This window comes from Eublepharis macularius, chromosome 7, assembly GCF_028583425.1.
Source record: "Eublepharis macularius isolate TG4126 chromosome 7, MPM_Emac_v1.0, whole genome shotgun sequence".
NCBI classification, from domain to species: Eukaryota; Metazoa; Chordata; class Lepidosauria; order Squamata; family Eublepharidae; genus Eublepharis; species Eublepharis macularius.
The window spans coordinates 136,966,354-136,994,314 of record NC_072796.1 but is presented as its reverse complement, the minus strand read 5'-3'; the positions used below and the strand labels follow the sequence as shown (position 1 = coordinate 136,994,314).

Here is a 27,961-nt window from a genome sequence, read left to right as displayed (position 1 = left end):
GAGGGTTTGTTTGGGTTTTGTGGCTCCGCGTCCATCTCTTGTGAAGCCCCAACTTTTAACTGACAGGTAAGTCCACCTCTCTTATCCTTCTCCTGAAGCATTGTTTCACAAGGCCTGAGGGAAGGTTAGCTGCTCGCAAAATCGAGCACTAAGGCCAAAATCCCCCTATATACTACCTCTGTCCCCATCTCAGGAAATTACTTGAGATTTCATTTAACCCCCGTCCCCAACACAGACATTAAAATGTTACCAAACAGTGTTCAGTTGCTAGCTTAATTGAGGAAGAGGGACAGCAACATATCGAGGCATAAGAGCTTAAAAAGAAAAAGAAAAAAGGGTTCCTAACCTTCAGGTAGGGCGAGGGGATCTTTGTATTACAACTGATCTGTAGACCACAGGGATCGCTGTCCAGCTTTGGAATTCAATCTATGACATGATATTCCTGTTGAGCGCCCTCCCTTTGTCAAACTTCATCCTCCCCAAAATCTCCCCCAAATCTCCAGGAATTTCCCAACCCCTAGTTGGCAACCTTATCTCTTCATAGTCATGGGGGATAAAATGCCACATCCTTCTATGTTGAGATTTATGTTGATTTGTAGTTGAGGGGATTTTCTGATGCACAGCATGAGCAGGAGATTAAAACTATTTTCAGTACATTTACATTTTTAGAGAATAATGTAGATGAAAATACCAGGATCTCCTTTATATAGACCCTAACCTGGATAGCCCAGGTGAGCCTGATCTCGTCAGATCTCAGAAGCTAAGCAGGGTCAGCCTTGGTTAGTAATTGGATGGGAGACCTCCAAGGAAGCCCAGGGTTGCAGAGGCAGGCAATGGCAAACCACCTCTGTGAGTCTCTTGCCATGAAACCTCACCAGGGGTTGCCATAAGTCAGCTATGACTTGAGGGCACTCTTCATCACCTTTATATAAAGTCAGACCCTCTTTCTCTGCAAGCCTCATCACTTCACACACTGTGGAGAACTCGGGTTGGGTGTTGATCTCTGAGATGTCAGACGTACACCATCACACACCAGTTCACGGGTTTCCTCCTTTATTCCTGCATGTGACACCCTGTTGGACATTTAGCAGAATGAATAAAACACAGCAGAATAATGTAGCACAGACACGTGTGTGTTTAGCTTCTAAGAAAAAATTTACTTCTAGAACCCCTGGGGGGACGCTCTGTCAATGGAGACCCGGGCCCAGCGTGACATATTATCATTCCGCCGGGCCTGTAAGACGGAGCTGTTCCACCAGGCGTTCGGTAGTTGAAGGGGGCGGTGCCATGTCGGCCTCCTACCTTTGGGGTGGGGGGTTCTCCCCACCATTGCACCTTAATGTATTTGGTTAATTTATTTTATTATTGCTTTTTGTATGTTGATTTTAGAATTATTGTTTTCTTGTTTTTATTGATTTTAACTGTTGTTCACCGCCCAGAGCCCCTGAAGATGGGCGGTTTATAAATTGAAATAATAAATAAATACATAAATACATAAATACATAAATACATAAATAAATAAATAAAAATAAAGTGGAAAAGTTTACATGAAAAGAAAAACAACAGCCTAACTAAACTCCATCTTGCTTTTTTGCTCTCTCTTTGTGTGATTCCGTACACGTTGGATAATGCACTTCCAATCCTCTTTATAGATCATTTGGAACAGATTTTTTTGTGTGCGGAACAAAAAAATCCACCTCAAACGATTGATAAAGTGTGTTGAAAGTGCATTATCCAACGTGTGCGTAATCAGCCATAGTCACTATCTCTTCTGCTCTGTGGGCATGCAGGATAATATTGAACTATTCCCAATATATCAATTAACTAATAGTCATTCTTAGGGTCAACTCATTGAGAATAAGACCTCCCCTTCTTTGTCCTATGCTAAACTTGCTATCATTAGCCTACAGAAACTTCAGCGCAACTGTTTCGTGACAGAAGGGAGGACACGGGCAAAACTCAACAAACCCCCTGGGACTTTTCAGGCTGGATAAACGGTCGGGGATGGGGGAAGCTAAATCCACCTTCTTAGAAATTATTTGGGCAAGCAAGTTCATGAAGTGATGAAATTGGACCCTGCCAGTCTTCTACCAGTGAAAGATGAAGGAAGGGAGACCCTTTTGAGTACTCGAAAGACAATGCTGGGAATCAAAGGACCTGCATGGACAGAAGCCATGTCAGAGGGAAATTTCAGTGAGGAGGGGAATCTGGTGAGATCCTTTCCTTGTCATATGCAGGGTTCATTTTGAGGGGGAACGCACAGGAACGCAGTTCTGGCAGTTCCCCAAAGAGGTCACATGTCAGGTGGCCCTGCCCACCTGACTCACAGCCATTTGGGGCCTGTTTTGGCCTGGATTGGGTCTGAAATGGCCCGGATCGGGCCTCTGATGGATGGTGGATCACTCTCCTGCTCAGCAGTGGCCTGATCCTGACCATTTTGGGCCCCTTTTCAGCCATTTTCAGCCCCCTTTTTCCCATTTTGGGCCCAATTTCGGCTCTGAATGGCCAGGATTGGGTCCAAAACAGCCAGAATAGGTGATGTCAGGGGGTGTGGCATATGCAAATCAGTTATACTAATGACACACTTCCGGTGATGGCAAGAGGCTTGTCATATGCTAATGAGTTATGCTGATGAGTTCCTCCAGCTCTTTTTCTATGAAATGACCCCTGGTCATATGTATACGTTTAAGACTCCCATCCGTTCATTCATTCCATTATTACTACCCAGCCCTTCTGCCAAAGAGCTGACGGCAGCTTACATGGGCTCCTTTTCCTCCTCTTTTAATCCTCACAACCACCTTGTGAGGTAGTTCAGGCTGAGAGGCAGCAACTGGCCCAAGATCACCCAGAAGGGGGCGGGATTTTGAACCTAGGTCTCCCCCTGTTCTAGTCTAATGCTATAACTGCTACACCATTCTCACTCTCCGGTAATTACTGCCAGATGTTGTGCTCTTTTAAAAAGATTAGATAAGTACACACAGAATAAATTGACCCTATGATTATCAGCCCTTATCATTAATTAAAAATAATAAATTCTTTGAGAGCATAGCATGGCATCAGCTGCTGCCAGGAGAGGGAGAGCGCCTCCTTTTCTCCCAAGCTTCCCCCCCCCCCTGTGCAAAAACAATGCACAGTGGGTAGGGAGAGTTTTCCCGTTTCTGCTGCCACACATGCACAGAATCTCTCCACATGGAGCAGCAGAAATGGGGAAATGTCTCTTCCACATTTTTGCACAGGGAAAAAAGCTTGGGAGAATGGTAGGAGCTCACCCTCCCCCAGCGGCAGCTTTCTGAGCCCATTCGCACTCTCCACTTTTTATAGAAGCCATTCCCCAGAGCTGCTGTGTGACTGCACGAAGCGCAGGTTGCTTCTCTGGCAAACTTGTAAAAGAAGTTAGGTCTAGAGTTACCCTCTAGATGTGTAAAGCAGCGGATAGGCCTGGGTTTACTATTGCCTGAGATGTAGAGAGGGCAGGGCTTTTTTTCTGCTGGAATGCGGTGGAATGGAGTTCTGGAACCTCTTGAAAATGGTCACATGGCTGGTGGCCCCGCCCCCTGATCTCCAGACAGAGGGGAGTTTAGATTGCCCTCCAGGCTGGTGTGGAGGGCAATCTAAACTCCTCTCTGCCTGGAGATCAGGGGGCGGGGCCACCAGCCATGTAACCAGTTTCTCAGAGGGCAACCCACTGAGTTCCACCACCTTGTCAGGGCTTGCCGCAGCTGCCGCTGGGCATGGCACTGGGCAGTCTGCTCCTGACATCACAGGGGGGGGGGCAGGGATTCTGCAGGACCCTGCTCTGTGGAAGGAGAGGCGGTATACCTCACCCTGACTCCCTCTCAATCCACTCGCTGGCCTGCTCAACCTGGCCTGCTTACCCCCTGCATCTTCCACCATCTCTTCCTCCCAAGACTCTCCTTCAAGCCTCCACTCTCCTTCTTGCCTTTTCCTTGGCTCCACTCCAACTCTGCTCCATCACTCCTACTCAAACCCACCACCTCAGGGCTTTTCCCAGCCAGCTTTTATAGGGCTTCCTTCTACTGCCCCACCCCTCTTCCAGCCTGGTCTTGGGCTGCACCAAGCAGTTGCAGCTGGGGTAGCTGATCTGGCCCCACTGACCAGCACCAGCTGTGCCTTGTTCTCTGGCTGCCCAGCCTCCCTGCCTTGGCTGATTGCTGAAGACCTGTCCAGCTGCAGTCCCCTGGCTAGCAGCCCGGCCTCCCTGGTTGAGCTGATGGCTGAAGGTGGGTCCAGCTGCAGCTCCTTGGCTTGTTGCCCAGGGCTTCCTGCAGAGTGCCTCTAATAGCCCCACCTGGAGTGGCTTGGCTTTTGGCAACTCCTGGGCCAGGCTACTATTTTCTAGCTGGGGCGTGGCTTTGGGCTGTTGGGGCTGCTGCTGCTTCTCCTCCTCAGGTAAGGTCTTTGGTTGGGTGACTGCTGGGCCCCCAGTCCCTCTGCCCTTGCCCCCTTCTGCCTTGCTTAGTCCCCTTTCCTTCCCCAGGGGAGTGGGACTCGCTGGCCTCTCTCTGTCTCCCCCTGCCTCCTGAGGCCCTGGGCCTTTGCCCCTTGCCCCTGGCACAGACAGGTTCTGGCTCCATTTGCCCGTGGGAGGGGTTGACCTGCTGTCCCCCGGCTGCCCCCTCTGCTTGCCAGTCAGACCGGTTGACCTACTGTCTGCTGGCTGACCAGTTGACCTGCCGTCTGCTGGCTGACCAGTTGACCTGCTGGCTGCTGGCTGCCCCCTCTGTTTGCCCGTCAGCCCGGTTGACCTGCTGTTCCCTCTTGTCAAGTCTGGGGGCTGGGGCTCAGACCCCGGACACACCTCTTTTCCCAGAAAAAAAGCCCTGAGAGAGGGAAACCACTATAGCTGCATCATCCAGCAGCTACTTTTCTTCAAGTCATTCTCTTGATGTGAAGTGACTAATAGAGGTGCTGAGAGAAAGAGGAACTGTGCAGAATCAGGTTGGATTTTTTTTCCCTGTTCCCCTGCCCCAAATCCTTGTCAAAAAACAAGAATTAGGAAGCCCCTTCAAAGCAGAACCTGTAGAATTCACTGCCAAAGGATGTTGAGATCGGCACTCCGTTCAATAGCTTTATTAGTCAACATCCTAAAGGAGCAGACCTACCAATGGATATTAGCCATGACTGTTATTCTGTACTTCCAAATTCAAACACTTGTGGCTCAGGATAAATGATAGCAATGCTTTCTGTTGGAAACTGGTTGGCTCCTGTGGGAACTAGAATGCCGGATTTCCTGCACCTTTGTCTGTCCCAAGAGGGCATTTCTTACATTCTTACGGCACAAGTTTTCCTTGCAGATGATAATCCAGAAAAAGCAGATTAGCTGAACATGTTTCCAGTTAGTTATCGTGGCCGTTGATGGCCCTAACCTCAGCAGCTGAAGAGCTTAGGTCTGGTTGTGAGTTTTCCCATGCATCCACTACACAGGCGCTAGGCAATACACAGCTTGGTTTTGGGGGGAAAGAGGACCTCTCAAGCCCTTGGGGGCCCACAATAATTAGCTGGCTATATTCAGTTTGGTGGGCCAAACCCATTCAGCAAACTTGCTCGTAGCCAGGGGTCATTTTGTAGAAAAAGAGCAGCAGGAACTCATTACCATAACTCATTAGCATATGCCATGCCCCTTGACATCACCAGAAATTTGTCATTAGCATAACTGATTTGCATATGCCACACCCCATGACCTCACCTATCCTGGCTGTTTTGGACCCAATCCTGGCCATTCAGGGATGAAATTGAGCCCAAAAAGGCAAAGGGGGGCTGAAAATGGCTGAAAAGGGGCCAAAATTGTCAGAATTGGGCTGCTGCTGAGCAGCAGAGTGATCCACCACCCGTCAGAGGCCTGATCCAGGCCGTTTTGGAACCAATCCTAGCTGTTTTAGGCCCAATCCTGGCCATTTTGGGCCCAATCCAGGCCAAAATGGGCCCAAAATGGCCAAAGATCAGGTGGGTGGAGCCACCTGACATGTGACCTCTTTGGAGAACTACCAGAACTGTGTTCCTGCATGTTTCCTCTCAAAATGAGTCCTGCTCATAACTCAGCTTTTACTGATTTATGAATTTTGTGTATCGCCTTTCTGCCCAAGGAGGGCCACCACAGCAGCTAACAGGTTAAACATTGTTTAAAAAATCATAAAAACAATCAAAACCAACATTAAAATACATATTAAAAGCACACAAAACGTAGGGCAGAAGGAGGGATCATTGGGGGAATGCCCGAGGAAACAAGAGTGTCTTCACCAAAGTATTGTCGAAGGCTTTCACGGCCGGAGAACGATGGTTGTTGTGGGTTTTCCGGGCTGTATTGCCGTGGTCTTGGCATTGTAGTTCCTGACGTTTCGCCAGCAGCTGTGGCTGGCATCTTCAGAGGTGTAGCACCAAAAGATAGAGATCTCTCAGTGCCCGGAAAACCCACAACAACCAGTGTCTTCACCAATTAATGGAAAACAGTGATAAAAGGAGACGGACAAATACCTCTGGGGAGAGAGTTCCATAGTTTTGGCAAGTGACAGAGAAGGTTCTTGCTCTGGTTGCCGCCCACCTCATCTCAAAAGCTGGGGGCATTCGAAGCAGGGTCTCAGGTAGCCAACATTAGCGGTCAGGTAGGTTCATATGGGAGTAGGCAGGCCTTCAGGTTCTTGATTTTGTTCTTGAACAAGAAGACCCTGTCAGCTGGGAGTATATTTTTCTAAAAGGCCAAACCGCAGAAGCCAACACGTGAAGTAAAGGTTGAGATAATTAGAAAATAGAGATCCCTTTGAGTACAGAAGAGCTTTCAAAAACAGCAGTTGTGACTGTAGAAAGTAGCGCCTCAAAAGAAACGTTTGTGTTAGTCAAGTCTTCTGAAAGCCCAGTGAGGGTATATTTCCATGTGTGCACCTAACTAGGAAGAGAGCATCTTTAAATCTTCCATGCTGCAATTTCACCCTTATTAGGCAGCTCACATTTTTTAAAAATAAATATTGTGGCACTCTGGGGATTAGAGGGACAAGGGGGTATTTACAGAGTGAGCGTCCTGGGTCATGTTTTCGGAATAAACTCCTTTCTTTCATGTAAGTAACTCGATGTGGCTAGAGCTGGATTCGGGTGACTTTAAAGTCTTGCCCAAATGGCCGGAAGCCAGGTTCCAATTGAATGTTGTGCCACAGAACTTGGATGGTTGAAATCGTGTGATGGAGGCACTTTGTCCATGCTTGTGCTGAGAAGGGGAAACTGACTATAGGCCCTGTACACTCTTCCAATTGAAGCTATTCCTAATCCTTCTGGATTACTCATCTAATGTGGTGTAGTGGTTGGAGTGTCAGACTTGAATCTGGGAGACCTCACGTTCCGACTCTGCTATGAAATTCAGTCGTTCTCATGGAATCCTTACATGATGCTTGAAATGCAAGACGGGTTAGGGGTTTCCCAGTCCAACTTGCATTTCACATATCATGTAAGGAGACCCTCACTCTTAACCTTACCCGCTTAACAGAATTGTTATGAGGAAAAATGGAGGCGAGGAAAATGTACAGATGCTAACATCAAGTTGGGATCTGGGGTTCTCCTAGAATTACAACAGATCTGTTGATTACGGAGATTAGCAGCACCTCTGCAGGAAATAACAGCTTTGGAGGGTGTGCCATAGAGTCCAGGAAAAACAGAAGTCCAAGAGTAACCACAAGAGATGGGCACAAACCGGGAAAATTCCAAACCATGCAGTTCGTGGTTCGTCGCATTTCACAAACCACAAACCATGAACTTGCTCCGGTTCGCGAACTGGTTCATTCGGTTCATGAAAATGTCACTTCCAGGTCAGCAGAAGGTCTGCAGAGAACCCATCCCCCCATCGCCTAGGAAACTGATTGATCAGCACCAGGCTTTCTGCAGTGACGAACCGCAATACGAACCAAACGAACCAGGCTAAAATTCGTCCCAGTTTGTGAGAAATGAGCTCCCATGAACCGCCGGTTCGCAAACCACAAACCAGCCCAGTTCATGGTGAACTTCAGTTTGTATTTCGATTCGTGCCCGCCTCTAGTGACCACCCATCTCCACTGAGCTCTCTCCTCAAATTCCACCATTTCCAGTCATCACCCCCAAATCTGTAGGAGTTTTCCAAATCTGACTTGGCAATCCCAGAAGGAAATGGGGGATAAACGTGTACTAAACAAATGCATTCTGGAGTTCTGTCCGTAATACATGGAAAATTAGATTCTACTCTGTCTCCCCAACCTTTCATCATTTCACTACAGGTGTGCCAGTTGTCTGTCCATGCCAGGCAACCTCCTGCCCACACTTCATTTCTCATGCTTGTTTGTTGGAACCGCAGAAGAAAGAATGGGAGGGGGGGAATGATGGACCAGATGCTGCTACATGACTTCCAGGTGAGCACCCAGTGACATCAAGTGGAGTGATGTCAAGTGACATCATGGAGTCTGCAACAATCTATGAAATCCCCCATATCTCTATGGTCTTTATCATAGAGCCTGGAGGAATTCCTAGAGTGTCATGGATGCCATGATGCCCCTTCTGGGCGCTCTCCCAGAAGTGATTTCACAGCATCAGCAATGGTTTCTCTCCATAGACTCCACCCTTCAAACGCTTCCAGGAATTGCAAGCAAGGGACTGACCACCTTATAATTTAGTACCACATGAAGCCTGTAACTGCCCAGTAAATAAACCATTATCCATTAGGGATCTGTTTAGGATATAACTAAATATCCATAACAACACTATGGTCGCAACCTAATCAGGTCTAGGGTCACTGCAGGGACAACTGGAGCAACTGTTCAGGATAACCAATTTTCTAACGGCACCAGTAAAGCCAGCGATATAGGTTTTCCAAGAAAACGAGAAAGGGAAAATTATCCAATACCTGCAACAGAGGATGAACTGATTTAGCTTGTTAATTTTGACTTAAATTTCTTAACCACATTTTAAAGTACCTGTTGGGGAAAATGTTATTTAGCAGAGTGAATAAACGCACAACGGAATTGCTGGTGGTCCTGCCCATATGTACAGAAATACTAGAAAAAAATTCTAGAAGTTATGGAAAAGATCACAGGACACAAAATAGAGAAATGTCCAGAAACCAGCTCGCTCAACTTATGGAACGATAATGGTGTTTCAAAACTGAGGAAAGAACTCGTTTCTTTACTGTGGTCAGCAGCTAAGACTGCATTCGCTCGAAATTGGAAGACAGAGAAGATCCCCACTGTCAAACAGAGGTTGCTGAAGGTTTGGGACCTCTTGATAATGGAGAAAATAACTGATCAGAACATCTATGAATAATCCCAATTATCAGTCTTCGTATATAGAAAAATGGTCCCCATTTTTTGAATTTGTAACAAACAATGCTACAACTGACAACGCTGTACCAAAAACAATAAGGATTTTCTTTTATATTAATTGTATATGGTATATATCAGGTTGTTTAGCTCAATATCCTAAATGTTGCTATATAAATCACTCGTTTGGAGTTAAAAGTTTATATTTTGTTAACGCTGGAAAAAAAATTATAAAATAAAAATAAAGAGTTATTTAAAAGCACAACGGAATAAGGCAGCCACAGTTCATGTTTATGTTTAGCTTCTAAGAAAAGGTTTACTTCTACAATAAAAGGGGAACGGGTTAGATGGATAGAAAAATGACAACAGCCTAACTAAACTCCATCTTGGCTTCTTTGCTCTCTGTCTACTTTCTCACTACTTTCTCTCTTTACTCTTTCATCTCTGTAACTGGAAGTGTGACTGATGTCTTGCATACATGCAGAATAGCTAAATTGCCCCCCGCAATGTATTGATCAGCCAACAGTCAATCGTAGGATCACTTTATTGAGAATAATACCTTCCTTTCTCTGGTGGGAAGAGTCTGCTCTACCCTTAATTCGCCCTATGCTAAACTTGCTATCATTAGCTAACACAATCAGCTTAACTCTCGTTACACTTGCAAAACCAACTACTCCATGTTAATTTTATGTCCCAATAGCAACACATAGTTGAACTGAAATATTTAAGCGAGGGGATCAATTATGGTTTAGACGTAAAAAAAATGCAATGCTTTATGTGAAAATTATTGAAATAATATTTGTGAAAATGTAAAGACATTGGCGATTCGCTCCTGCTGCAACACTGCTCATTTCCTCTGCCCCTAGTATTTCTGTTTGTGCAAGATCAGTGCTAGAGGCAAAGGCATTGCAGCTGGAGCAATATTATTATTATTATTATTATTATTATTATTATTATTACAATTTATAAACCGCCCATCCTCAGGGGCTCTGGGCGGTGAACAACAGTTAAAATCAATAAAAACAAGAAAACAATAATTCTAAAATCAACATACAATAAACAATAATAAAATAAATTAACCAAATACATTAAGGTGCAATGGTGGGGAGAACCCCCCACCCCAAAGGTGGGAGGCCGACATGGAACTGCCCCGTTCAACCACCAAATGCCTGGCGGAACAGCTGTGTCTTACAGGCCCGGCGGAATGATAATATGTCCCACTGGGCCCGGGTCTCCATTGACAGAGCGTTCCACCAGGCTGGGGCCACGACTGAAAAGGCCCTGGCCCTGGTTGAAGCGAGGCGGGCTGAGGAACGCGGTCATAGGATCCAAGCCAGTGTATTCTGTCTTGGCAAATGGCAATGGCATCCATTCATTGATATTACTTTTATTAAACAATTAATCTTTAAAAACGGAACATTTCCCACAGGAAAAAAACAAGCTCTTGGAAAATGTTCCTTCACACATCTCTAGATAAAGCAGAACATGATCCAAGAGTGGTGACCCCAAGAACTCATACAACTTGGCAAGGAGGCTTCAGGGAACTTGTCTTGGGACACCAATTCAGCCTGCTCATTGTTGCCCAATTTAGACTGAAGGTGGGAACTGTAGTGGTCCCATTGACGCCATGAATGTCTGGGCTGCCAGGTAAAAAGATGGCTGTTGTGACTTCAGTTAAGTACTGAAAACATCTCATGTCACAAATCTGAGCTGCCTGTAATGGATTGAGACATTCCAGTAACCAAGAAGTTGGCTGAGATCTAGGCGATGACAGGGCCAATGAGGGGTGGCAGCTCTCCTGTCACCACTTCCTATGCTGCCACCATTTGGGTCTGAGCTACATGGTGCTGCCAATGCCTCTAGGAGCTGGCTTGGCTTGCTCTGGGCCACCAGCACCCCTCCTGAGCAGCAGTCCTCCAGTAACTTGCCCAATAAGTTAAACGATCTAAATGCCTAGAGGTATCTGAGAAGGCTTGAGGTGAAGGAGATAGCTTAGGACTAGAGATGAGCAAGAACCAAAATATGAACCAAAGTTCGATGAGCCGCAGATTCACGAACCGGTGGCTCATCAGAGCCCATTTCTTTTTCTTTTTCTTTTTTTTTAACTCGTCAGAGCCCATTTCTGATGAACCACCATGAACTTTAGGCCAGTTTGTTTGGTTCGTTTTTTGTTCGTCACTGCAGATAGCCTGGTGCTGATCAATCAGTTTCCTAGGCAATGGGGGTTGGGCTTTCTGCAGACCTTCTGCTGACCTTGAAGTGACCTACTGTTGATCCAGAAGTGACCTTCTGCTGACCCAGAAGTGACAATTTGCTCACCTGGAAGTGACATTTTCACGAACCAAACGAACTGGTTCACGAACCAAGGCAGGTTCATGAAAGTTCGCGGCTTGTGGTTCGTGAAACGCAACAAATCACAAACCTCATGGTTCGTTTTTTTTCTGGTTCGAGCCCACAACTACCTCTGTGAATTTCCTGCATTGTACAGGAGTTGGACTAGATGGCCCTGGAGGACTTTTCCAACTCTATGATTATATGATTCTCCAAACAATGTGATATATAATCACACAATCCAGTGAAAGTTAGAAGTGGCTGTAAGAAGATTCACACTTATCTGCAGTCCAGGGTTTCACTTTACTGTGTGTCCTTCTGCAGCACTTCAGGCATGTGGTTGGTCTGTGTGCATGAGACATAACTCGTTAATCCTCCATAAGGCCGGTTAACAGAGTATGGTGTGATAGAATGGGCCACGCTACTTCAGACTGCAGGGGGGGAAACTCATATTTTTAATGCCATCATGTCAAAGCTCGCTACAGATAAAACGTCAGCACATCTGAATGAGAGAGGAAAGCAGCTCTAGTCTTGCTTTCCATGCAGTGTGCTAGTTTTACACTTCCAAGGATTTATTCAGATAGGGGAACTATGAAAAATCAGGTGCTCTACTTTGCCCTGCAGTCTGAAGTGAACCTAGGCAGATCTTAAGAAGGAGGGGAGGAAGGTTCACATCAGTTCTTGTGGCCCCTTCTTAGATGCTCAAGGTAATGCCGATTGCCACTTCGGGATCAGGTAGCAATTTTCCTCAGGCCAGTTTGGCCAGAAATCCAAGATGGTGTTTTGCCATCTTCTGGGCATGGTGCAGGGGGCACTGGGGTGTGTGGGGGGGAGGAAGTTGTGAATTTTCTGCATTGTGCAGGGGGTTGGACTAGATGACCCTAGAGGTCCCTTCCAACCCTATGATTCTATGATTGTATGAATCCATTCTGCTGTCCCCGTACTGTGGCACCTCATTAGCTTCACTGCCTTTACATTCTGCTTTATATGATCCTGGACCTTACATTCACAATGTCCAGACAGAACATTGCCAGAGGGACGTAAGTGAGAATTTGCTTTGCTCATATTGAAATTCATGAAATGCACAGTCCGAACCTAGGCATGTTGACTCCCACATTTGTCTTGCTACGTTCCAAGAAAGTCTTTTGCATACTTTCTCAGAATTAAGCTGCATCGAACTTTCTGAGGGCCAAGCTACAAGTGATGAATGACACAGGTTGGACACTTGTCAGCTTCTCTCAAGTTTTGATGGGAAATGTAGGCGTCCTGGTCTTGCAGCTTGGCTCTCCGACTGCTGTCCAATGGATTTTTCAACAGTCACTTGTCCAACGTTCCACCAAGCTGCCTACATTTCCCATCAAAACTTGAGGGAAGCTGACAAGTGTCCAACCTGTGTCATTCGACACTTGTACTTTGGCCCTCAGACATCCTTCCAAGGCCTAGGGTCAAGATGCGAGAATTTTTGATTCTCTTTGGATTTAATTGCAACTGCCTTTACATTGGATCATGCCTCTGAAAACTATCAAAGGTTTATGAGTATGGGGCTGGGAAACTTGTACACTAGAACCCTCCCAACCTCACTAATAAAATATTTTAATGAGGTTTTAAGTGTGCTATCATATAAACATAAAGATGAGTGACGGAGACGTAGGGATGTTTGAACACCCACTAGTATAACTCGTGTCCTGTTTGCCATTTGCGAACGAGGAGCTGATTTTTCAATGCTTGGCTTGGTTTTCGATGATTGGTTTATCAACCCATTCGTGGTTGTTTGGCAGGTTACTTTACGTATTCCTTCCTAATCATGCAGTACTGTGCAATTGGCTTCTTTCTGTTGTGCATTCTCACAACTATCTATCCCCTCTCCATCTCTGCAGTGTAAACACACCACTGAGCAGACAGTTGTTTAATAAGACAATTAAATCAACCACAATCATATAAATCAGTCATCAACAGATGCAGTGGAAATAAAACTCTGCTCTTTGGTGTTTGTCACTAGCTGTGCTAATGCTTGCCAACAGGTTTGCATTGGCACCATCTTTGTGTATGTGCGGTTTTGCAAAAATCCGAAGCCAACCTGATAGGCAGTCATTCACAGCTGTTCAGCAGGAACCAAACAGGCTGAGCGATTGGCTCACATCTTATTGACACCTCCAAATATGGTTAAGTTTGACTGTTGAACACGTTCAGGGTGAAATTCACAGCATTCCTAGTGAGAGACAGACTCTTCTCCAGAGAACCCAGCCATCCATATCACAGAGTCTCTTCAAAACATTTTTCCCCATCACCTTGTTACCAGGTGAAAAAATATGCCCTGAGATCCCTTGAGAATGCAAATGTTGAGCTTTTCAAAATAAGGTCAATAGAAGAAGACACGGGTCCCACAAGTCAGGGGCAGAGAACAATCTCTGCTATCTTGTGTTGGAAGAGGAGGATTCAATGCTGTCCCTTTCCCCAGGTTTCAGAAGGGGACAAAGCAAAGAGTTAGAAAGATAGAGAGATCAGGGCACTCTGTTTACTGCTCTGACTGTCCTTTGATATGTAGATTGCTATTCTCAAGATTTCCTCCTTCTGATTTCCTCCCTCTCACTACTTCTCTTCCTAGCTTTGTTCCAAGTAACATCTTTTTCTTTCTCTTCCCTCCATCTTGGCAGCATGGATGCAGGACTTGTTGCAGCATCCATGCCCATCCTTAGACTAGATAGGTAGTTAGGGATCTATCTCTCCTCCTTTCCTATCAGCGTATGGAGTTCCTACAATAAAGAACTCTTATTTCTTATCATTGTCTCTATTCTAATATTTGTCCCTAATATTAAAGGTAAAGTTCATACGTATCTCTATAAATTTTAGTACTCATCCAAAGACCACAGTTGTCCTCTCATGTCCCAGTTATTTTCCAAATAGTCCTTAAACTTTCCCCAATCCTTCAAAAATTCACTTGGACTTTGCTCTTTCAACTTTCTTGTCATTTTATCCATCTCCGCCATGTACAACAGTTTTTGAATCAAATCTTCAATTTCTGGTATCTCTTCTTGCTTCCAATATTGTGCATATAGTAATCTTGCTGCCACCATCATATAAAATAGCAGTTTCCTGTCCTTTACATTGACCTTTTCCATATTCAGTCCTAACAGTAGCAGTTCAGGGCTCTTCAACAGTTTACTTTTCATAATTAATGACATTTCTGCATAAATCCTAGACCAAAAAAGGTTGGCTTTTTCACCCATCCACCACATATGGTAAAAAGAACCTTCATGTTTTTTACATTTCCAGCATTTGTTTGACATGGCATTACTTACATTTGCTAATTTTTTCGGTGTTAAATACCACCTGTACATCATCTTATACCCATTTTCTCTTAGATTTACACATGTAGATATTTTCAATGTATTTTTCCACAAATATTCCCATGCCTCCATTGTAATTTCTTTATTAAAGTTAACTGCCCATTTCACCATTCGAGTTTTAACCATCTCATCCTCTGTATACCATTTCAACAGGAGTTTGTACATCTTAGAAATCATTTTAATTCCCCCTCCAAATAAAAGCTCTTCCAATTCTGAGTTTTTACTTCTACTAAATCAGGTTCAGTCTCTTGATATAAGTCACAGGGTGGAGTTGGGGCTGTGGCTGCAGGAGAAGTGCTGCCAGCCGTAGAGATTTCTGAGTTAGACAGGCCAATTGCCTGAAACGATGGAAGACTGTCATATGCTCCTCATACAAACTTCTTTCATCTCAGTGTTTCAAGTCCTGCTCATCGGTTTTATGAGACTTCATGTCTAATAAATACATGAAAGTAATTGGAGTTCTTGGTTTTTTCTCTCTGGAATTTCCCCACTTTGAACAAGAAGTAAATGTTTATCTGCAGAGTCAAGTGCCATTATTTAATCTAATGCCACTTAATTAAATTGGGAGGTGATTCTACACATTGTCACAAAGAAACGCTGCAGAGATGGGGGCCTGGGCAGCATTCCAGAGGTGCCAAAGAAAGGAATTGGACCATTAGAGGTAGCTGCTACAGAAGGCTTGATAGTTCACTCAAGGATTTGGTGAGTCCATCAGCCTTCCTCTGCAGGGACACATTATAGGGTTGCCAGTTCTGGGTTGGGAAATTCCTGGAGATTTGCAGGAGTAGCCTGGGGAGGGCAAGGTTTGAGGAAGGACCTTAGTGGGGTATAATGCCATACAATCCGCCCTCCAAAGCAGCCATTTTCTCCAGGGGAAATAACTTCTGTTGTCTATAGATCAGTTGTAATTCCAGGAGATCACCAGGCCCTACCTGGAGGCTGGCAACCCTAGCACATATTTGATTCACATCATTAAGAAAGTTACCTGAACTTTCATTCCTTTTAGTCTGTTGATGGGGAATATATTTCTAAATATCTGTTCAAGGAAGAAAGGGTTTTGCAAAATGTATTAATTCAAAAATATGGGCTTTCCCACATGCCATATGAAATGGTATAGCTGATTCTATCACCTTAGGACTCTATAGGGCTTCCAGGTCCCCTTACCTTCCCATTGGGAGGGGAGGGACCCTGCACTCACTTTTTTTGGTCCTCGTGTGAGCGCTTTGCACTTTCGAGGAAGTGATGTCATTGTGCATGCCTGGGAGCGCCAGCATGCTTTGCAGTGGGCCCAAATCGGCTCACTGCAAAGCGTGGGAGCACTCTTGGGGCAGCGCAACAACATTGCTCCCAGGACTGACATTGTTGTGCCGCCCTGGGAGCACACCCAGGAGGCTGTTCCCCTTCCTCCCCCTGCCCACCGGCCAGGTGAGTGGAGGTGGGGGGGGTGGAGGGTGGGAGCAGGTGATCTCCCACCCCCACCGGGGGCCCTGGGATCCCCAGAACTCTACCATCTCATTCTCGTGCATAGCAGACCAGGCCTCAGTGGATGAACTGTCTCCATTGGAATCTAGAAAGATCCACCTGTAGAGCTGGATTCCCTTTTCTGGACCTTCTCCTCTTGGCTGGCAGGTCTTAAGCCCACAAAGGGGGAGAGGGGAGAACATCTCTGATTATTTTTTTGTTTTTTGGATTGTATTGCTACAATCAATACTGTCCCATACCTCCCTTTCACTGCGCTGGGACTTGTGAAGGCAACCTTCACTGGTATCCTCAGGGAGGAGAATATTGTTGGCAGGTAGAGAAACAACAAACAGTGGAGGAATTCTGCTTGAAAGCCACATTTATCTTTAGACAGAGTGCCCAAGGAAGTTATCCCAGAGAAGTCCCCCTGAAAAGAAACACAACCTCCAGGCCAGCGAGCAGATGAAGCTGCCCTGTATCGGATCAGACCATTGGTCCATCAAGGGCAGTATTGCCTACTCTGACTGGCAGCAGCTCTCCAGGGTCTCAAGCAAAGGTCTTTCACATCATCTTCTACCTGGTACTTTTAATGGGAGATGCCGTGGATTGAACCTGAGACCTTCCGCATGCAGAGCGAGGGACTATTCCGCTGAGCCACGGCCCCTCTTACTGCCAGCGCACAGGTGAAAGCTTCCTTATCCTCAATCAGACCCTCGGTCTATCAAGGTCAGTATTGTCTACTCAGACTGGCCACAGCCTTCCCAGAGTCTCAAAGCAGATGCTCAACTGCTGAGCCACACGTGTCCCACTGGCACCTGGGCAAGATGGGAAGATACAAAACGAGTCATATCCTAAACTTTCAGGGCGAGGGGTTGTTGGGATTTTAGCAAGTATTTCCATTTCAGTCATGAAAGAGTTAAACTATTTGTGTTACTAAGTTAGGAAACGTATTTGCATATAACCACTTAGGCCTCGAATAAGGATTCCCACCAAGGAAAGGGGAATCGCTAGTCTTAATGAAGTAGAATTAGGATTTTCTATTGGGCAACCTGTTTATTGGGGGTGGGGGGGATTAAGTGATGCTATATACTGAAGTTTTATTGCTCTTTGTCTCAGTTGCTATTCTTAGAGCCAAGCTACAAGTGATGTCTGACACAGGTCGGACACTTGTCAGCTTCCCTCAAGTTTTGATGGGAAATGTAGGCGTCCTGGTCTTACAGCTTGGCTCTCCATTTAATTGAAGTTTACAGAAACCTCTCTCACACACACCCAGTGGAGGGAAAGGGGGGTGCCCGCTGAGAACCCGACGCCTGCACTCCCCTCCCGACCGCATATTCTACCTCCCATAGACTGCCACTCTGTAAACTTCAGTTAAATGGCGAGCCCAGCTGCAAGACCAGACTGCCTACATTTCCCAATGAAACTTGAGGGAAGCTGATAAGTGTCCAACCTGTGTCAGGGGTCACTTGTAGCTTGGCTTTTAGTCTCTCTCACTCACTTTTCTAGCAAGATGTAGTCAGTTTAGCAATTTCTTATTTTCCTCCAATGTGACCCTATTTTTTATCCTTTAGTAAAGTATTCTTACAGAGCTACACTGGAGTGTGCATCTGTTCTCATTAATTCCAATGTACAATCTTTGCATTAACTCTGCTCATTTCCAACAGGGGTACCCAGAAAGGAAGCAACTTAGCAGGTTGGCAAGTTAGATGATACTTGTAAGCTGCCTCAAACAGGACACTGGAGAGGCAGCACAAATATTTTCTAGATAAATAAATTATAAATACTCTCTGCCTGCATAGGTTTAGCTCACCCATTCTCCAAGGATCTCTGGGTAGCATATATTATTATTCCCGCCTCTACTTTATCTTTACAACAGCCCTGTGAGGTAGGTTAGGCTAAGAGAGAGTGAGTATCCCAACATTTTCCAAGTAATAATGAGGATTTGAACACTGGTCTCCCAGATCCTAATCTAACACTCTCACCACTACACCTCACTTCTTTTGATGTTGTCTTAGGGCCAAGCTACAAGTGACGAATGACACTTGAATGGCAAGTGGATTGAGTGGAGGGCAGGTGAACAGGGAGAAATACACTTGCCGTTCAAGTGTCATTCGTCACTTGTAGCTTGGCCCTCAGACAATAAAACCAGATAATTTTTGTAGGCTTGCTCTAAACTTGGCCCCAAAACCTCTAAAATAAGCCCATATGACCCTTTCTGTTTCTTTTTGATCCTCTGTGTTTGCATTGTTGTTGATTTGGGTCTGCCTCATTTTCTCTGTTGTCAATTCTTTTTGCCATTAATGTGCCATTTTTATGCCACTGATATCCAATCGAGACGACCATAACCTCTGAAAAAGTGTTAATTCTGATGGGGAAAAGGTGGCCCAAAGAAACAGAAAACGGTGTGGAAAACTAGTCATCCTCCTGGTTAGTTTCTCCCAAAGGAGAAGCAAAATCAAACGTCAGTGTTCAAACTGAACTGGCAAGTTTGCAAAATTCAGTTTTCCTATTTCCAGTTAGAACTTCCCTCCCTCCACTATCGGGTTTGGCATCCTTTCTACCGGCTCCGCACAGGACTCTCTTCCATGCGTTACAACATCCTACCATCCCCCCCCAAGACCTTCCTGTTCTCCTCTGCTTGTACATGGCACTTAATGCTCCAACATAGCAGGCAAAGCTGACCTTCCCGCTTTTCACAAAAGAAAAGTACCATATTTGGCCAATTTGAGCCGTAGTCGAACTAGAACTTGCCAAGATACAAAGCAAACCTTTTTTAAAAAAAATAATGAAGAAGTTTAACCCTTCGTTTATAAATACAATGATAAATCACTTGAAGCCAGTTTAAACATAGAGCTAATGGAGAATTAAACAGAATGGGAAAAGGTCCCCAGACGGCAGGAGTTATACAGCCACAGGGTAAGAAGTTGAAAAATCAGCCGGGCTGCTTGGCGGTTGGAATTCAGGATGCAGAGATGTGAAAAGCCAGAGCTGTTTGTTTGAATGATATGGGACTTCTGTTTGTTAATGTGCTTTCAATACTCACCCAAGGCCATGTGGATTCCAGGAACCAGGGGTCATTTGGCAGAAAAAGAGCTGGAGGAACTGATTAGCATAGCACATTAGCATAACTCATTAGCATATGCCACACCCCTCGACATCACCAGAAATGTGTCATTAGCATAACTGATTTGCATATGCCACACCCCCTGGTGTCACCTATCCCGGCTGTTTTGGACCCAGTCCTGGCCACTCAGGGCTGAAATTGGGTCCAAAACAGCAAAAAGGGGCTGAAAATGGCCAAAAAGGGGCCCAAAATGGTCAGGATTGGGCTGCTGCTGAACAGGAGAGTGATCCACCACCAATCAGAGGCCCAATCTGGGCTGTTTCAGCCCCAATCCAGGCTGAAATGGGCCCAAATCGGCTGAGAGTCACCCACCTGACATGTGACCTCTTTGGGGAACTGCCGGAAATGCGTTCCTGCGTGTTCCCCCTCAAAATGAGCCCATTTCAGGAACAATTCAAAGCGAACATGCATATGAAGCTGCCTTATACTGAATCAGACCTGTGATCCATCGAGGTCAGTATCATCTACTCAGACTGGCAGCTGATCAGAATCTAAGGCAAAGTTCTTTCAAGTCACCTACTGCCTGTTTTAATGGGAGATACCAAGGATTGAACCTGGGACCTTTGGCATGCAAAGCAGAGGCTCTTCCACTGAGCCATAGCCCCTCCCCATGATTCTTCAAACCCTAGGGCCAAGGTATCTGAGGATCACTGGCTCCTGTGAGAACCTGTCCATCAGTTAAGATCTTTGGAGGCCCTGTTCCATGCACACATGCAATTTCTGAGGTTACCAAAGACATGGCCTTCTCTTGTCGCTCCTTGCCCTTGGACTACTCCTACCTATACTTGTTCATTCGATGGCAAGTTTCCAGTAGCACCTATAAAACTAACACAATTTGTGGTCGGGAATGAGTTTTTTGTGAGCCACAGCTCACTTCTTTGGATACAGCTAGAATGTGAGTCCATCTGTTCTTATATCTGTAGGAAAATACAGCAGAGTAAGTGCAAAGATTGCACATTGGAAGTAATGAGAATAGACTCACACACACTCCAGTGTAGCTCTGTAAGAATACTTTACTGAAGGAAAAAATAGGGTTACCTTTGGAGAAAAGAATAAATTGCTAAGCTGACTATGAGCCAAGCTACAAGGGACGCCTGACACAGGTTGGACGTCAGCTTCCCTCAAGTTTTGATGGGAAATGTCGGCATCCTGGTCTTGCAGCTGTAATGGAGAGCCAAGCTGTAAAACCAGGACGCCTACATTTCCCATCAAAACTTGAGGGAAGCTGATAAGTGTCCAGCCTGTGTAAGGCGTTACTTGTAGCTTGGCTCTCTATCTTGCTAGAAAAGTAACTTAGAGAAGACTAGAAGACGAAGTGAACAAAGAGCGATAAAACTTCAGTACATAGCATCAATTAATTGCCCCCAATAAACAACTGCCCAATAGAAAATCCTAATCCTACTTCATTCTGCTTAGTGACTCCCCTTCCTACCACAGGAATCTTGTTCGAAGCTCTACTGGTTACATTCAAAGTAAGTTTACTAATTAAGTAGGTAACACAAACATGTATTGTCGAAGGCTTTCACGGCCGGAGAACGATGGTTGTTGTGGGTTTTCCGGGCTGTATTGCCGTGGTCTTGGCATTGTAGTTCCTGACGTTTCGCCAACAGCTGTGGCTGGCATCTTCAGAGGTGTAGCACCAAAAGACAGAGATCTCTCAGTGTCACAGTGTGGAAAAGATGTTGGCAGGTCATTTATATCTACTCAGGAGGGGTGGGGTTGAGCTGAGTCATCCTGTAAGAGTTTCCCAGGGTGTGGAATGCTAATGGCGGGAGGCTTCACTGTATCCTGAGGAGGTTCTTTTGCATATGGATTGGTGCTTGATGTGCTAATCTTCTCTGCAGGGCTATTGTCGGGTATAGAGCGTTTTGTTAGCCTGGTGTTTTTCAGAACTGGAAACCATGCTCTGTTCCTTCTTAAGGTTTCTTCTTCCCTGTTGAAGTTTTGCTTATGCTTGTGAATTTCAATGGCTTCCCTGTGCAGTCTGACAAAGTAGTTGGAAGTGTTGTCCAGTATTTTGGTGTCCTGGAATAAGATACCGTGCCCTGTTTGAGTTAGGCTATGTTCAGCCGCTGCTGATTTTTCAGGTTGTCCAAGTCTGCAGTGTCTTTCATGTTCTTTTATTCTTGTCTGCATCCAGGACTGAAATGAAAACACTTGCTAAATCCCAACGATATCATGAAGAGTAGAATGATTGCAGAAGCCGAATGATAATAATGCCCAGCGTGTTGATTTTTTAAGTCCCAGCCAAAGGCATTCCATTTTTCCCAGGCATTTGCAGATGGCTCATTTTCTTTCTTTCTCCTTTGGTTCTTGTTTTCGACATTGCCTCTATTTTTAACCAGTGATGGTTTTTTGCTTTAAACTGGAAAAATGTTTTCCACTGGAGCCGTTCTGTGCTCTTGGGTTGGATCCAAAGGTAGTTTTCCACCAAGAGGAGGCACTTCTGCCCATGGGATGGAATTTTCCTATCTTCTGCTGCAACCCACCAAGTTCCCCAAAGAGCTTCTCTTGGGGGGACAAGAGACCCTCAGGAACAGCATGGAGGGCACATCTGGGGGGATTGCATTAAGAGAAGGGGTCTGGCAAACAACCCCCACCACACACACTCCTCTATGGGTAGAGAATTATCTTTGGTTCCAATCAAGCATTTTATAGTTTCTGACTACAAGACTAGGAGAGAAATATTTGGATTAATAAATAAAGCAAGCACTTCATCACTGAGTGATGGTCCTTGCGATGAAAGATTAAGAAGAGGCGACAGATGGATGAGTTGATGCTTTGTGACAGGAAGATAATATCAGTATTTTCATTTAGATGGCAAATGGAATGCTGGAATTCCAACCCGGAGATATTGTTGCATTAAGCTTTTGCTATTTGGTTGTTGGAGGTTTTCCGGGCTGTATTGCCGTGGTCTTGGCATTGTAGTTCCTGACATTTCGCCAGCAGCTGTGGCTGGCATCTTCAGAGGTGTAGCACCAAAAGACAGAGATCTCTCAGTGTCACCGACAGATCTCTGTCTTTTGGTGCTACACCTCTGAAGATGCCAGCCACAGCTGCTGGCGAAACGTCAGGAACTACAATGCCAAGACCACGGCAATACAGCCCGGAAAACCTCCAACAACCATCGTTCTCCGGCCGTGAAAGCCTTCGACAATACATCTTTTGCTATTTGTTGGGGAAATGAACTTGAAGCAGCAGTCAGTTAAATGTGAAATTTTGTAGAGTTTCAAAATAGTACTCCCTTTATTTGATGTAAACTCTCCTGAATTTTAAAAAGAAGAGATAGATTGCAAAGACTCAGGGCCAAGCTACAAGTGACGAATGACACTTGAACGGCAAGTGGATTGAGTGGAAAGCAAGTGAACAGGGAGAAATACACTAGCTGTTCAAGTGTCATTCGTCACTTGTAGCTTGGCCCTCAGCTTTAAAATTTAATCGTGCATAGAAAATGTATGGATTTTTCGACAGGCGCAGGACTTTTCTTCTCTTTAAATGGTTACTTCATTTATACCCCACTTTTCTGTCAAATTTATTCATTCACTTAATTTATATCATGGCCTGAAATCTACTATCAGTGATTGAAAGTGAAAGGTACCACCACTAAACTCTGTTTGGAGGATTGCTGATTTGATTGGGGCTGGGGGGGGGGGACCAACAGTAGAATCCTAAGCAAAGTTCCTCCATTCTAATCCCACTGAAATCAATAGACTTAAACTGGTGTAACTATGTTTAGGATTGCGCTCAGGGCCAGTGCCAGAGTATCTGGTGCCTGAGGCTGGGGGCAGCTTCAGGGCTGTTGTCACCCCCACATGCACACACGAAGCACACATGCACCCGGACCGCATGATGACACAGCTGGGACAGTGAGTGGCCTCCATGCCCTCCCGCTCAGTTGCCCCATGCCACCCCGGCCGCCTGCTGCACCTGGCCCACAGCTGTGTGTAGACGGTGGCGGTGGCAGCACAGGGCAACTGAGCGGGAGGGCTGGGAGGCTGCCCGCTCAGGCTGTCCCGTGCTGCCACCACCAGCACACACTCCCAGCCAGGTGCAGCAGCTGCGGATCAGGTGTGGCAGGCGGCAGGGGCACCATGTGGGTGGCTTTCTAGCCCTCCCACTCAGCCGCCAGTGCTGCCACCGCCAGCTCCATGGGGTGAGCCCCTGCCCCCGCCGCCCCCTCCAGCACCTCAGTGCTCAAGGCAGCTGCCAGACCCACCTCCACGGACGCGCCAACCCTGATTGCACTGCAAGTCTCCCACTATAGTGAAAGACATCCACTGCTTCCAGCAACCAGAAGTGACATCACATGTCCCTGCAATGCTCTAGCAGTCCCACAAATCTCTTTGGTTGCTGACATCATTTCTAGTTATACAACCTGAAGTGACATTGTGGTGTCACACTATGCCTAGCCCCACTCTCAAAAGTTCCCAGGGTTCCCTAATATGACACAGTATATGAAAATTTCACAAGTTCATCTATTCACGTGTTCTTGAACGAAATATGCAAGTCAGATATGTGTTCTTATATAATAACGTATTGTTTGATGTTAACTTAAGTCTGGGGATTTGAACTGGGGCTACCTAAAGATCAGATTTGCAAACTCTTTTCAGTGCTTTTTCTTAAAGAAACTTCTCAGCATGTGCGAAATGCCATTTACCTTATCATGGAGTAGCACCATATATTTAGAAATAAGATCAATTAGATAAATGCATTGTTCCATGGAAACCCCTTTTTTATTTTTTTAAAAAAAATTATAAAATACTTTATTGTTTTATTCCGAATATAACAACCCGTCACCAACATCACCCGTGTAGGGACCTCCAGGCGGAAGATACATAAATATTATTCCATACAATATTATTTCATGTTCACAATTACTCCCTGTACAACTCATTCCACTTAGCCTTATAATTAAATTAACCTCTCAATTTCCTATTAACCAACTAATCATCTCAAATTGTTTAAACATTTCTAAGTACCCCACCATCCTTCTAAACCAATTCTCCTCTTGTTCTCTAACCTTTAACCCATTCATTCTACGTATCTTCATCGTAAGGTACTCTAAAACTATTATATTATTCATATTTCCCCTCCACTGATTAATCGTCAATTCCTCAGCTTCTTTCCAATTCCTTGCTATAACCTGTCTTGCTGCTACTAACATCAAATTTATCCACTTAGATTCCTCTCTTAACCTTAGCCCTATTCCATCCAAATTAATAAGTGCCATTGCTTTAGATATGCTTACCCTTCTTCTCACTATCCTCGACATTTCCATACCAATTTGATCCCAAAACTTTTTTACTAAAGGACAGTCCCACCACATGTGACTGAACGTTCCCAATTCTCCACATTTCCTCCAACAATTTTGACTCCCCGATTTTGAAATATAATATAACTTAACCGGTGTATAGTACCATTTCTGTATCATCTTCAGACCTTGCTCCGTGGAAACCCCTTATTGACTTTTTGTGAGAAACAGAGAGACATGAATTGATGGTCTTTGCCTTTAATAATAACAACAACAACAACATTTGATTTATATATCGTCCTTCAGGATGACTTAACATCCACTCAGAGCAGTTTACAAAGTATGTCATTATTATCCCTACAACAATAAACACCCTGTGAAGTGGGTGGGGCTGAGAGAGCTCCAAGAAACTGTGACTGACCCAAGGTCACCCATCTGGCTTCAAGTGGAGGAGTGGGGAATCAAACCCGGTTCTCCAGGATAGAGTTCTGTGCTCTTGACAACTACACCAATCTGGCTTTTTGAAGGTTAGGCAGCAGAAAATAAAATGTTTACAGGGAAAGGAGCAGTACAGAATTTGGAGTCAAGATATAATATTGATTGTACCGGTAAACTTGGAGTTAGGGTATGATAGTTAATACTTATATACTTTTTCACAGAGAAAATTAGTACTTATTCCCAATTTCTTTTTGTTCTTTTGTTCTTTTTTCCCTTCTAGCTACATATGTTTTCTTTATTCTCTTTATTCTTTTTTACCAATTGTTCATTAAAAAATTAATAAAAAATTGCTCATAAAAAAAGAAATAAGATCAGTGGCTTCCAGGTAAGCCCTCCCACCCAGTACCTTCATTGTCAAAAATTAAAAATTAATGATGTTGCCATAGTAAATAATGTAAACTCCAAAAACTCTGACCCTTTGTTTATCTTTTATTTTACAGGCCAAGGCAAAACTATCTAACCATGAAAACCTCCAATAACAGCACTCTCTTTGAGGGTCTATTTGACAAATTTGTACACCTCGATCAAGAACTGTCGGACAAATTTTATACTTTGTGGATTGTACTGCTGGTGTTCAATGTCATTATTTTCCTCGTGGGCGTGGTCTTGAACTCGTTGGCTCTTTATGTCTTCTGCTTCCGCACAAAGACAAAAACCACTTCCGTCATGTACACGATCAACCTGATCGTCACCGATTTGCTGGTGGGCTTTTCCTTGCCTATCCGGATCATCATGCACTACAGCGCTGGAGACTGCAAGCAGTGTGCCCTCATCCACATCTTTATCTACTTCGTCAACATGTATTGTAGCATCCTGTTCCTTACCTGTATCTGCATCGACCGGTATTTGGCAATCGTCCAGGTGGAAGCCTCCCGCAAGTGGAGGAATCCCAATTACGCCAAAAGCATCTGTGCCTTCATTTGGATCTTTGCCACGGTCGTGACCTTCTCCATCCTAACCATGGCGGTGAAGTTCTCCTATTGCTGCATCGCCAAGATCTTGCCCCTGATGGTCTGCGAGTATTTCTTTCCGCTGGTCATCATCACGTTTTTCACCACCAGGATCATGTGCGCCCTCTCCAAGCCGACGCTCATGCACCAGAGCCGAGAGAGGCGGATGCGGGCGGTACAGCTCCTTATCACCGTCCTGATCATCTTCATGATTTGCTTTACCCCCTTTCACGTGCGTCAGCTGGCCATTTCCATCAACCCCAAAATGCCCAATGACATCAGCTTGGTTGTGTACCACGTGACCGTCACCTTGAGCAGCCTCAACAGTTGCATGGACCCTATTGTCTACTGTTTTGTTACTAACAACTTCCAGTTGACCATGAAAAACATCTTCAGGAAGTCGGAAGCAGAGCAGGCCAGTGGAGATATAATCAGCGTGAACAAGGGCTCAGGCTCAAACACAATTATACCCTTCTCAAACGCTCTAGGTGACCCTTTGGGCTTGCCTTCACATAACAATACAGTGAAGTCGTAGAGGCGGCAGGATACCAAAGTACGTGGTTCGAAATGTTGAGGTATGCAGGACTGTCCTCTTTTTCTACAAGTACTTGAGAACATCACATTTATCAACAACAAACTGGCAACAGAACTCCCCGTTGTTCCCAGGGACGTCGTCGATTTATACACGGCAGCTGGTTTGTGTTTTTTGTCTTCATTCGGCAATGGTATCCTGTTTCGAACTAATGCTGCTACACACGGGGCCATCCATATCTCCACAATCATTTGGAGGACGGGCAACAAACGTATAGTTCTCCATCTGCCTGTGCTACAGAAGTTACAAGTGGAAATAACAGACAGAAATACAGAAAAAGCTTGTTTTCAGAAGAAAATAGTATTGTTTTTTTTTAAAGTTACGCAAAAAGCAGGGGAGGTCATTTGAAAGCCATTATGCCAGACCGAATAAATGCCCAAACTGTGATAAGTTTGTGTCATAAGCAGGAGATCTGAAATAACTATTAACTCGAAATACTGAGAGGGAATTTATTTCTTGAAAATTCTACGTTGTTGGCAAAGGGTTACTCAAGGTTTTAGGAGATGACTTTATGTGGCACGGATAAGCAAAAAGTAACCCCAACAGGTCAATTATTTGCAAAATAAGGGAGGAAGCTATTTTCTGCAGAGAAGCAGCAGGACACAGGATACTTAGTCCACACAAACAGTTTTCCTGCTGTCGTCTGTCTCCAAACTGTTTTTTCTGCACAGGACTCCAAAGAAAATTTGCAAGAATAGATGTATTTCTGGAGCCTCTTGTGAGGAAAAACTCTTGGGCAGAGGGGAGGGTTGCAGAAGAAAAGAAGCAGGCTACTTAAGTACTTCCTCACGTTACTGTCCCGCTGAAAATTCTCCCTCCCCAAACTTAGCTTTCTGGGGGTGGGGAAAGAGGACGCTATGGTTTTCTGACATAGAATTGTGCCATTTGGTTCAGACTCCAATGACACCAGCAGGTCGGTTCATTGCTCTGGAAAACCCAACAAACATTTTGCCTTTCATACAGACATTTCACAAGTAACAAAAGGCCGCACAGTTGTTTTCTCTTTGTACTGTTTGTAAGTGTAATGTCCCTTTCAGACTTTTCAACCCAGGTTACAATACTGCCAAAATATTTAGGAGGATGAGACAACACTGTATGGTCTGACGTGGCGAGGTTTATA

At 45.0% G+C, this 27,961-nt stretch overlaps 1 protein-coding gene across 1 annotated transcript; it reads left to right on the top strand.

Moving 5' to 3' along the window:
• Positions 1–27,961, top strand: GPR20 (G protein-coupled receptor 20). The gene is made up of 2 exons (XM_054985508.1): positions 1–66; positions 25,740–27,961. Exon 2 carries the CDS (start codon positions 25,762–25,764, stop codon positions 26,782–26,784), a length of 1,023 nt encoding a protein of 340 aa, XP_054841483.1. The 5' UTR covers positions 1–66; positions 25,740–25,761; the 3' UTR covers positions 26,785–27,961.

Bases quoted from the DNA above. Each gene is read 5' to 3' on its own strand.
- GPR20 (XM_054985508.1), top strand. From the start codon at position 25,762: ATGAAAACCTCCAATAACAGCACTCTCTTTGAGGGTCTATTTGACAAA.